Raw genomic sequence first — 12,574 nt, 5'->3', positions numbered from 1 at the left:
CCTGTTTCTATTCTGTATACACCCCATCTCTGTCCAACAACTTAGCACTTTCATCAAGATGTACAGAAAACCTATGTCCTGAGTCCCTGGCAGCTGAAGCTCCAGGAGGATGAAGGGCTTACATGAGGTGGGAGTATACTGATGCTAAAAGGAAGAAAAACACCACATGGAGAAATGGAGCAAATCTACTTCAATGGCCAGAGACAAAACAATGGAATTAACTCTGTTTTCACGTTTTTGAAATAACACTCCACAGAAATAAAGAATATGATGAACATAGTTTAATTAGGAATAATAGCCGCAGTCACATTACAACTCAGAAAACAAATTCAGTCTTCCACCGCATAAAGTTCCACATCAACACTTCCTAAAACAAGGAAAATATTTGATAGTCTTCAATGCTTACATAATTTCCAAAATATTAATGAAAAGAGTAGTATCCTTTTTGCATACTAAGGTAGTGCTTACTGCTTATAGCAAGAGGAGGAATTATAAATAAAAGTATCTGAATATTAGGGGAAAGGAAAAACTGTATCCAAAGTGTTTCACAGAATTAATGCTTTCAAACAGTACTTCAGCCCAGTAGAAGAAAAACAAATCCCGTTTCATTTTGCCCTGAAAGACATTTGAAGCAGAGTGTAACTCAACAGATATGGCAGTTAACTACACATACAATTGGAAATCCACCTTTTAAAACAAATAGCATTTATAGTGTTTGAATCCCTTATACACAGGCACCTATTTTGCTAGCTTCTCTTTCCCTTTTGAGAACTTAATGAGACTGTGCAATACTGGAGCAGTAGTCTAAAATATCCTGTATAGTGAATTCCATAGTAATTCCTGATCCAGGATAGCAGCGAGCTATCAGCCCTTCAAAGTGCTTGTATTGTCGTATAAACTCATCTTGCATGGAATGCCACACAACCTGCCAAAGAAAGCAAACTTTAGGAAAAGTCAACTGGCACAATACGCTACATATGTGAACTACTAAACATGGCTCATTAATTCATTCTCAGTTCAGGTGTCATTTTCCAGTTAAAGCTTGCTGACAAAGTTCCATAAATGGAGTTGCTGCATTACATAAAAAGATTGATGTTTTTCACCCTTTAAGTTTAAGATCCGTAATGTTTACATGACTCCTACCAAATGTGCAAAGCAGAAAATAGTAAAGATGAGAAAGTTTTCCTAAAAGAAGTATTGCTTTTGTGTTTCAAGAAAACACCCTGAACCAGAATTGTGCTGTAATTCACGTTTCAGATTTTAAACAGCTGTTTAAACAACTCTAACTTGTAAATCTATTTATCATTTACTCCAGTAAGAAATTTGCAGAGTATAACAAAAACATCAGATAATGCAATATCAGAAAAGATGTAATTGCAAGTCTATTCTGCTGTAGTGCACCAACTAAATTTCGCATCAGGTTAACAGTGCATTTCAATCTAGTTCTCTCTACTTCCAGTATATTTTGCAGAACAGAGATCACCTCTTAATGGTCAGCTAGGGAATCATAGAGGAATTTTCTTTATGAACTTTACCACCACATTTCAAATCCATGATAAACAAACAGAATTATAAAAATACCCTAAAAACCTTGACTCAAAATTCATGTTTTTTTTCAGAGTTATGCTGAACATTCTCATAGAATACATATGTTAAAGCAATAATAAAAATCCTCTGTGTAAACATTATAAGGTTTTTAAGTCATGATTATGGTTAGTTTACCTGAAGTAAGTTTTCTTCTTCACAGAGATGTTTATCTACCTTCTTGTAGAGATTATCCAATCCCTTCTTCACTTCCTTACCAGGATATTCCTTTATAACTTTACGAAGCTCCTGTTTATTGAAAGCCAGCTGGTAACTTACTTCCTCTTCTCGTATACCTTGTGCCACACGAGCTTCAACGCCTTCAAAAAAATGCTAACAACAAATAACAGTATTAATGACAACTACAAACCTAAACTAATTAACTTAATTTGGCAAGGATATATGCAGTTAAGCCTTGATTCTGCTTAATGACTGCTGTGTTACCCCCATTTTTGTTTTTTAATTGGGCATGCTAAGCTATAAACAAAACACAACCCAACAACAGAGTGCTCCAAGTACTAGCATAAAACTGAAATCAATCATTTCTAGAAGGAATCAAGCTTTTCTTTGCAACCTTTAACTAATAATCACCCTCAAAATCCTCAATTAACAAGGATACTGGATCTTTCAGATAAACTCACTAAGCACCTGAGCATCTCTACTTAAAACATAATTACACAACAGCATAGCTGTTCACAAATGCCCTCACTTCTCACTGCTGTTGACCAGTTGGCTCAACATAATACAAATGGAGAGAAGTACTTCTATGAGCATGCAGGTAGAGAAACAAAAGTGCATTGGGTCTGGCCAGGACAGAGTTAACTGTCTTTATAGCAGCCCATATGGTGCTGTTTTTGGATTTGTGGCTAAAATGGCTGATAACAATGTTTTGTTATTGCTGAACAGGTCAAACCTGTTGAAACCATAGTATATAACTTCATTCTCAACAACAAAAAGTAGGGTTGGAGGAGGGGGCAGGGATGATGTTCGGCTTCAAGGTGGCTCGCTCTCTTTTTTCTCTCTCTCACACACACACAAAATGGATGCCTCAAAAAGCAAAGAACAGTGGAAGACATTCAGTAGCAGAACTGAGTCTGAACCTAAGTCACCACTCACTAACACTTCACACATATAAGCTTTCCTAGAACTCTTCTTATTGTTGAATAATTCAGAAACTACAGTAATTTTCTCTGCAGTTGAGGTAAATAAAATGATCCTAAAGCTCCAGATTACTTTTCCTCTATTTTTTCCTTCTTCAAAACCGTTTGCTTAAGATACTAATGTTTACTCAGTACTATTAATTGCCATGAAAAATTTGCTTATTTTCATCCAAGACTGCTACCCTCATGAGTCAAGTACTCTTGCCAGACATCCTCAAGTCCAAAATAATAAAATAAGAGGTTATGATAGATGCAGTGATAAAGAGATCAAATAATGCAAACTAAACATTCTGTACCATTTAAATGTAGAGGCAAATATACTTACATTTAACTTTTCAAGAGGCTGTCCAAGTGAATAGATTACATAAGACTGAAGATGATCAGTGTATTTTTGTTTGGCCTCTTTTTTCTCAGCCTCCAGACAAGAAATTTTCAAGCGCGAAAGTGTTGCAAAAATATGATGGAAGTTCTCCATCATGACCACATCTCTGGGTGTTTTCTGGCTTTCGTTAGCTACTTTCTCAACTGAAAGAAACAGGAAGCAAAATACTTAAAATACCTAAAGGACAACCAAATTCAAAAAAAACATAACCAGTAACTATAATACTGCCAAAAAAGAAGTTTTGGATTTCATGTAATTGATAAACGTTTGTATGAGTAATCACCAGAACTGTCACTAAATAGAACAGTTATCTGACAGCCTTCATAAGAAGTAACAGATAAATACAAGCTCTAAGATCATGAAATTTGTATGGGAAGTCACAAGATACAAAATAGTGCCTATGTATGGTCTCATTTACAGAAGTGAGAAACAACCCACACTCTGTGGAGGCTTACAAGTAAGCTTTCAGTATCCCTAATAAGTTTTACATGACAGAATTATTTAAGAAAAATCAAAGAAAAATCAATTCCCATCTTCAGTAGGACAAAAATCTTCGATAAGATAGTGGGGCTTTTTTTAAATGTACTTCTTAGTCTTTCAATTTTTGCTTATTAGTTTTATGTTCAAAATTATTGTCAGTCCCTAAATTTAATAATAAAAATAGATAATCCTAGATCTTTTCTCTCCCACTCCTAAAAAAAAAATAAAAACAAACGACCCCAAAACCAAACAAAACAACAGGCAGACAAAAGAAATTCTACCTATCACTCCCTTACTGCACCTAAAAGCAGGCTGAAAAGAGGATGGCTTCCACCAAGAGTGCAATTAAGTCTCTGTGCCCGTTCATCCATTAATCCTTTGCCGAAACTACCAGAGTATCAGTAATGATTCACTTCAGTCAGAACACTGAATTGCCAACTAGGAAAAGTCTGCTACTGCCATATACTCCCATAGAATTTTCTACAGGGAAAAAAAAAACAACCAGGAAGCTACTTCAGATTGAGCATGCTGTGTTGCTGCCATCTCCTCTTCCTCTCCAGAGTCATAACCACTTCCCTCTCTTTTAACTCGAGATTACAGGTATATACAAAAGGAAATATCTACAGTTCTCTCTTAAAAAGTATACTGCAATTAAAAGGATTACACTTGGTCACCTACCAATAAGAGAGACAACCAAAATTTCAGCCATAATATCGGTCACATGGCTTGCAACAGACAGTCTTAAAAAAATCACCTGTTAATTGGAGCAAAATGATATATAAATAGGAGGAAACAATTATATTAGTAGCTATGAAAACCTCAGAAGACCTACCACTGACAAAAACAGCTCTAATAAGTTTTGTGTAGGCTTTATCTAGATCTCCTCGTCGTTCTGCGTTTTTGAAAATCGATTCAGCGAGGGCAGCAAACTCTTCAAACTCAGCAACAAATGGAAGGATCCCAACTTTACTCTTCTTTGAGATTTTTACTTCATCCATCTGCTTCATTTGATTACTCTTAAATTTAAAAGAAGAACAGATGTTAACCTCTAATATATGACTAGATTATGTTACAACTATTAAAAAAAATTGCAGATATACTGAAAACTGACATTTATCCAAACACAGAAATAATTTTACCTTTCAATTAATATATAATTGAATAGAAAGACTAATACTCAGTCTTTCTGCCTTTTTACCCTTAAACGTTTGTTAAGTAAAATAATTGCAAAGAAAAAGGGAAGACGGGCTTTTATTCTCCTTTGTTTACTTACTGTTAAGAAAAAAAACCCAATGAAAAAACCCCAAACTTGTGCACCAGAAGCAATTAACAATTTTCATTCAATAATCCGAACAAGGAACTTCATTTTTCTGATTCAGCCAAGCTAACAATTCTTTTTGCTGCAAAAGTTTCTTTAGTCTTCCATTAAAATATTATTTTTGAGTCTAATTTAAAAAAAATCTTCAAAATATTTTAAGCATTAAACTGATCAAGAATGGTTAGTCTTATTATGTTGGCCTAGAGTCAAATTACATTGATGAAAATTAAGAAAAAAATTATGCCAGCAACTATATTTTCACTAAACTTGCCATATTTCATATAATGGTCATAGTTGTATTCTGGCAGTAGCGGCTGCCACTGCTCATAGTGCCAAAGAACCTCACACCCTCGTAAGTCCACGACCTTTTGCTTTGGCAAGTAAAAAAGGCAGAGAGCTACAGTTTACTTAATGGACTTCGGTGATCTCAGTGGGAGTATAAATACAAACAAAAACTAAAAATGTCAACCAACTCACAGAAGTGAATAAGTGGTCTTATTTGTTACAAATAGCTACTTACTGAAGAAAACTGGAATGGAGAGGAAAAAGAAACACAACCACCAATTAGTTTATCTTTTTTGAAGGCTTAGCCAGCAGAAGAGCAATAAAGTTACTAATTTTCTCTACAAATTTAACGCAAAAATTTAACTATAAAGAAATGCAAAATCAAAGTGGATAGGACTGGGCTTCCTATAATATTATAGTTAGCTTAATCAGAATAACTAAAAACTTACAATGCACTTATCAAAGTTCCTTTTGACAGTCACCAAAACATTTCCAAGTGTTGTGCTGAGAAAGGACGCTGGGTCCACATTTTGTGCTGTCCATACATGATGACTCATCTTAACTAACATATAAAGGGAATTAAAGCTATCAATCTTGTCCCCCAGCGCTATAAGGTTATTCAGCTCAGGTTCAATACAACGAAATATTTTTGTCATCATTTGTCGGATCATGTCCTTCCTATTAAAAACGTATAAGAGAAAAATATTACTCTGACAGTTTACTAGGCTATATTACATGTTCTTTGATAACATTTTTAGGATATATTTATTGGATATAGTAGTCTCTTTTTCATTCAACAAGTCTCATGATTTTCAGAAGGCTGCTAAGGAAGAAACGTCAGTGCCACACAGTAAAAGTCAACAGTCACAGGTATAAAATATTCCAAAAAGTATTTTCTCTGTGAAAGCTGCCACACACTCTCAAAACTTTGCTAAGCCCATTTTCCGTATAACAGAGCCCACTTTCACTTGGCAAACTAAGAGAATTAAGCATCTTTTTTATACCACTACCCATATACAAAAATTTTCTATTTAGTGACACACTCAATGTCTTGTAGCTAAAAATTAAGATTTCACTGTTCACTTCCACTGAAAGGGAACAATTTCTGATTACAGAGAAAAGTTTTATATGCCAAATAAATTCAAAAGTAGCCTTAAGAATTAAGAATCAATAATAAACAACAGCAGCACATACTCAGATGATATAGTTTGTGGAACACCAGAAGTGTACGAACGAGATAAAGCTACTCCATCCATTTCCTCCACTTCATTCTGTAAGAACAAGGAATGTATGTAAATAAAAATAAATTCTGTCTCCAATTCTATATCTAAGCAATAAGTATATCTGATAAAACCAACATGATTAGCAGCTCTCTACTCCATCGCCCCACCTCCTGAGTAGAAAATATAGCAGTTTGCAAGGTTCTGGTGTTTTCTGGTCACGTTCCACCAGATACAACACTATCCCCAATTGCTCCCTATTGTCTTCCTGCATAGCATGGTCAAGTGTCTATTGTGATCTTACGAGGAGATAAAGCCATGGCAAAGAAACCTGTCAGTCCTTCTTTCACAGATTTTGTTATGGTCAGCCAAAAATAAGGATCCTGCCAGATCATGGAGAAAAACACATTATTGATCACCTAGATCACATAACTGCCAGATAAATTTCAAATTTATTTATTTTGAATTTCTCTAATGAGGCCTGGTCAATATTTTTTACTTCAATGACAGAGAACGTAAGCCATACCGTTGTTGTTCCCGATGTGCTCTGATGTTGTTGTAGTTTGAAAAATTTACTAATGAAGTCCTGTTCTGCCAGACACAGAGGCTCTAGTTCACTTAATACTTGCTCAAAAATCTAAAGAAAGCCAAATATTTTATCAATACACCAAATACTACGAACAGTTAGCAATACCAATTTTAACTGTTTGTTGCATATACTTTCTAACTTCACTAAGCTTTAGAAGGCTTATTACTACTTAACAGAAATGGAAACAGCTTGAACTTCTATCTTTGAAAGTATAGTTGCATCTTCAATATAGTCCCTTCTCATGCATGTAACACTGGTAAGAAAAGAATAACCTATGTTTTTCCACAACTATAAGTTTTCTAGACACAGCCTGAGGCAAAATTTAAAGCCTTAGGGAAGAAAAACAGGTCAACTGTATATGTAGAAGATAACTGCTCTGTAGGAAAAGCAGAAAATGTTTCTTTATACCTGCTACAGAAAGCAACAAGTAGGTTTTGTACTGAAGTATGCATCACAATTTTTAGACTTAAACAAAACACTATTTTGGCAATAATTTTTAATCTGTCATCTTTACACAATGCAGAATTTTCTCTGCAAGTATTTAGCAAACAAGACAGGCAATAACTTACCACAAAGAAATCCATACTGATGGAAATTCCCATAGGAAAAAATAAAACAACCTAGTAGATCAGCTCAATAGCTTACAATTTTGTATATATTAGTCACACTCACATATCCCAAATGGGTGCGAGATACAAGTCCCAAGTTGAAAATAATAGCACAATACTTGCATAAAGCTGTTTTACCAAGTTATCTTTTTAATTCTAGACCAGTTGCTGCTACAGGTTTGTAATAACTTAACAGTTAATATTGTTTCAGGCATATAGTATTTCCTCCCAGAAAAAGACTGAGCAAGGATTTGAAGAGGTCAGAAGAAAACTCATCTCCATCAAACAATTCAAGAGAAGAAAAATATTTTTATCTCTCACTGATAACTGCTCCTTTTCCTTCCGGTGAGGAGTTAATTCCGCAAGAAATAGCGAGTATTGTCACTTTTAAAGGTTTGGGTGGGGGGGGAATCAACAGATGCTGAGGACAGCAAGTTTTAAAACAAGATGAGGACACTCCAATAGTCACTTAGTGCCATTGTTAAAGCTGAAAACTGATGGGAAACTGATGTGAAACCAGAATAAATAAAATTTTAGGGCCATGCTCAAAGTCCTGGCTAAAATAAATTTCTGCTTTCATATCTTTCACTTTTGCTTACATACTGGCAAAATGTGACAGAATATATGAATACCTGTACTGAGAAAAATAATATCAGCTGGAGAATCCATCTCAATTCCTGTTTGCTTAAAAATGTGTATTTGGCTTAAACTTAATAGACCATTTGTTTTATGCTTGATATTCTTTAAAGATCACACATAGCATATAAAGGAACTTAATAGAATCTAATAACCAAAGAAAAATACTCTGACCTACATATTTCTTAGAAACTGCCTTTATTAGATGTATGGTGCATACAGACTTTGAAATTGGCAGGTTTTAAGATTTAAACAGTACAGATTTTTAAACTATACAAGAAGGATATGTAAGATGCTTCTAATACAAAACTAAGCAGGAATCCTATACAATACTTTGGCTTTACCTTATCAAATTTTGTTCTGTCAGCCACATCAAGGTCAGAGGCAGACATGTTTCCCATGTCTAACAGTGAGGATGACTGAGACCTACGGTTTCCTGAACTCTGAACAGAGAGTTTATTTAGACTAGAAGTAGACCCAGTCAGTTTTCCAGAACTTCCATGAAGACCTGTGAAATAAAGACACTATGAAGAAGAAGCAAAGGCAGAATAAAATACTAAAGAACAGGTTCATTACAGAACATATGAGATCAATACAATAGTCCTATATTACAATCAAACAACTCAATTTTTATCTAAGCTAAAAATGCTTTTGCTATAGACATTCTTTCCTTGTTACAAGGTAACTGAAATACTTCAGCAATTTTCAAAGTATAACATAGCTGTATAACCTCTCATTGTAAACTATGGAAAAAAGTATAAAAGGAATGAAACTCTGAAATACAGGAACACTGGGATAGATATTCTCCTTGAAAACTTGAAAGTGAAGACCAGTTATAATCTTTGTGAATGTACTCTGGGCAAAGGCTGCTACAAGCAGAAGAACTGATGCCCAGGAGGGAAAAAATTAAAAAGCTTTATGTATACACAGGCACTTTTTCTTCTTGAACTTGATCTTTCTGCTGTTAACATCCTTTTATCTACACAGTTTGTTCTAGCTATTTTGCTGGATCCACAGCTCCACAGTAATTCTACTTCTAATGGTCTCCTCTCCTTTTGATCATAATTAATATTCAGTTATTTCTTCCTGATATTGTCGGGCCTTCTCCTAGATGAGGAAATGTATTTTTTTTTCTAGAATTCTCAGAAATGTTGGATGAGGACAGAGAAAGCTAGTAACAAAAAAGACCAAGAAATTATCAATATCTAGCTGCCACCTAAACTTCTCACATCTAAACCACAAAAAAACTTAAAAGCAACCCTGCAAGTTTCATTTAACTGCTATGTTGGTATCTAGTCACAAGACAAAGTCTATAAATCTAAGTTGCCACCTCAGCTTACTGGAAGAGTTAGGAAACTATGACAAGCTCTCAGGCACAAACATATTTTTACTAGTAGCATGGGGAAAACAGAAGATATTGCCTTTACCTGCAAACCTTTTCAACTTCTATGTTGGGACATTATAGTTGTGCTTCATTTTTGCCTTGCAAAATCAACGATTCTGCTAATGCTCATTTCATTCTAGAGCACTTCAGTGTTAGGTAGATTCTCCATGGTGCAGCACTACATCATAACATCGACACACATGCATTGACAATACCAACTAATGCAACTAGTTATACTCACTCTCAGTTTCCTGTTTGACAGCACTTTCTTTTCGAGGCAGTGTAGCTGGGATGGATTAGGTTGCAAGCATCAAAGACAAAGACAAGTTAAAATGCAGTTTGCACAAACCATGCACAAGATGCAAGTTAAGCTCTAACTGGAAAGAAACATGCGGAGAACTATAAGCAGCAAGTAACTACATTGCAAACACATTTAGTTGGAGAGGTACTATTCTAGAAATTCAGTATCTAAGCTACATGGACAATAAAGTAAGTTTCTAGGTATTAAAATTTGCTTGTTCTTATATAGTGCGTTCAAAGAACATTTTTGGTAACGTGTATTCAAGTTCTCCCAAATTGAGAAGTCCATTAAATTAGGGCTTTATTTGTCAGAATTAATACTGCAAAAGACTCAGTTTCCAAGATAAATCATCATATCAATAATAGACTTGAAGAAATCAAAATGCACTTATGTAATTTTTTACTGAGTCAGAGATATTGTCCAGCATTTTAATTTAAAAAAAACATATACCAATGCTACAAAATCATTCATGGTTACCCTTTTCTGTTTGCAAATCAGGATGTTTACATAGAGAATACATCACTTTTGTATTTATGCTGCACCAAAAACTGATGACTGCAAATTTGGAGAGGATGAAAATAATAAATATATAGTAAAAAAATTTCCAAAGCTTTTTTTTTTTATTTTTTTTCAGAATAAAACAGCTTCCTCAAGTGGACTTCAATGTGAAATTTAGAGTAAATGGGCATTTGTAGAAAAATAGAGAATCCCTAACCAGTAAAAGGCATTTGCATACATACGCTACAAGCAATATGCGGTATTAAAGATCTTGATGAGGATGGATGCTACAAGCCCCCAAAAATGGAGCAGGCAAGCAGAACCTACTGTAATAGAATGAGTAGATACTTCTAAATGCCACAAACATGTCTTAAATACCAGATGTTCTCAAGAAGGCAACACTACTGATAATTGTAACATCAAATTGAAATTTAATTCCAGCCTAGTTTTTAGATCTTGGGGGTTTTGGCAGGTTTTGAATAAAAACGTTTTAGGCATGATATATTTTGGCGTATGCAACTGTCATGCATTGGCCCCACTTCTTCATTGTCCTCAGTTTCCAAACGCATGGGACTTATAACAGAATGTGAAGAACTGTAGGCAAAGATCAGGCCCCAGACAACCAGGGGAGCCTCAGTGGCTTTTGAGAAGCTACACCGCATAAACCTATGACAGTAGTAGCACTCTTTCCAACACTGACTGTATGGTATTTAAGTATCAAAGTCTTGGCTTCATCAGAAAAGGAAAAAAAAAAAGAAAAAAACACTACTTAAGACAAGTGTGAATGCTCACGACCCAGGTAGGTTTTTTTGCCATAAAAAAGCAGACAAAGAACCTTGCGCTAGCACAGAATGCCAGAATTCTCCCAGCTTTTGAGGCATTCAAATAGCAGTGCTATTCCCAAAGCACAAAAAAAAGGCAAGAACACACACCAACACAGCTTGGAAACAGGTCATCTTTAGTGTTCGAGTACAACTGGAGCATTATTGCATTTATGCACCTATACTATTCCTTAAGCAAGTTTACTATTAAGAAGTGATGTATTTTGAATAAATGTGCAACTAGGAGTAGTAGTATGATCTTCTCAAGGTGCAGCTTTTACACTGGTGAATTGAAAGACCTCTTTCTCCAAAATGCCTGCTAGCTCCATAATGCTTACGCAAGTTAGGGAATTGCTACAAAAACTGTTTCCTCACAAATACAAATCACAAAAGAAGTGTCAAGGCAAAGGGTTAAGAATGCTTTAGATATCAATTTGTATTAGGATAAAGGGGGTTCTTTCCTTGCAATAAGATACCTTTTCAAGATTTATGAATTTAAATGTTCTGATGACGACACATTATGGCACCTCTTGCTCTCCATGTCCAACAGATTGCCAAGACTGATCTTTCCAGCTTCGCCCTTCCTCAAATAATACCACTCTCCTGCTTTCTTCCTTTTGTTACATTTTCCTGTTTTCTACCATCTTCTACCATCAAACTTCAAAGGATAAGTTCAGGACCCAAAATAGGCTTGACAGAACTTACTCGTTAAAGCTGCACATAATTTTGGAATTCTGAAGTTGCAAACTGGTGAACTGCGGCAAACATAAATATTTCAAACCAGTTTTGAAACAGTGGACCTCAAAATAGAGAATAGACAATATATAAATACACCTATACCACTGTTGCTTTCTAAGTATCCCAGTTTGTTTTTTTCCTAAAGTTTCATTTCCATATTCACACTAGACTAAATCTAGGAGGAATATAGACACCCTTAGACATAAATGCCTACAAGTTAACAAATTATGATTTCTAGTCTCAGGCTACATAGGTAAATCCAACTGAAAAAAACCCAATAAAATACATAAGTTTTCTTAGGCAGAATTAGCATTAAAAACTAGCTTCCTAAAATTCACCTAAAACTCATTAAAAGCAGAAATAACAGCAGAAGGAACACACAACACACGCTGCTGCCCAAACTTTTGTTAATTACAAGAATTGATTTTTCAAACTTGTTCCAGTAATAAAGTGGGATAGATCAAGTAATAAAATATGATTGGTAGTTTGTTAAAAAGTGATCAAGGATCTGAAAATTTAGAAAAATATCATATTTTATCCTTTTATCTTGACTAATTTCACAATATTTCA

At 34.9% G+C, this 12,574-nt stretch overlaps 1 protein-coding gene across 9 annotated transcripts in view; it reads right to left on the bottom strand.

Annotated features, from left to right (window-relative positions):
• Nucleotides 1-259: 259 nt before the first annotated feature.
• EXOC1 (exocyst complex component 1) overlaps nucleotides 260-12,574 on the bottom strand; it is a 28,580-nt gene continuing 16,265 nt past the window's right edge. For 5 of the 9 annotated variants that reach the window (XM_018069307.1, XM_018069333.1, XM_018069315.1 and 2 more), the window contains 9 exons: nucleotides 9,888-9,932; nucleotides 8,607-8,770; nucleotides 6,956-7,066; nucleotides 6,404-6,480; nucleotides 5,659-5,887; nucleotides 4,439-4,622; nucleotides 3,070-3,269; nucleotides 1,723-1,917; nucleotides 260-925 (listed from right to left, as the gene is read on the bottom strand). In XM_018069307.1, coding sequence (XP_017924796.1) covers nucleotides 773-925; nucleotides 1,723-1,917; nucleotides 3,070-3,269; nucleotides 4,439-4,622; nucleotides 5,659-5,887; nucleotides 6,404-6,480; nucleotides 6,956-7,066; nucleotides 8,607-8,770; nucleotides 9,888-9,932 — 1,358 coding nt within the window. In that variant the 3' untranslated portion in view covers nucleotides 260-772. The remainder of the gene's footprint in view (nucleotides 926-1,722; nucleotides 1,918-3,069; nucleotides 3,270-4,438; nucleotides 4,623-5,658; nucleotides 5,888-6,403; nucleotides 6,481-6,955; nucleotides 7,067-8,606; nucleotides 8,771-9,887; nucleotides 9,933-12,574) is intronic. The other 4 variants (XM_018069325.1, XM_018069361.1, XM_018069343.1 and 1 more) reach the window with 1 other exon arrangement.

The sequence above is a fragment of the Manacus vitellinus genome, unplaced genomic scaffold (assembly GCF_001715985.3).
Source record: "Manacus vitellinus isolate BGI_N305 unplaced genomic scaffold, ASM171598v3 scaffold_0_pilon, whole genome shotgun sequence".
Taxonomy (NCBI): domain Eukaryota; kingdom Metazoa; phylum Chordata; class Aves; order Passeriformes; family Pipridae; genus Manacus; species Manacus vitellinus.
The sequence above is the reverse complement of the archived record's forward strand: the minus strand, read 5'-3'. Positions and strand labels throughout refer to the sequence as shown.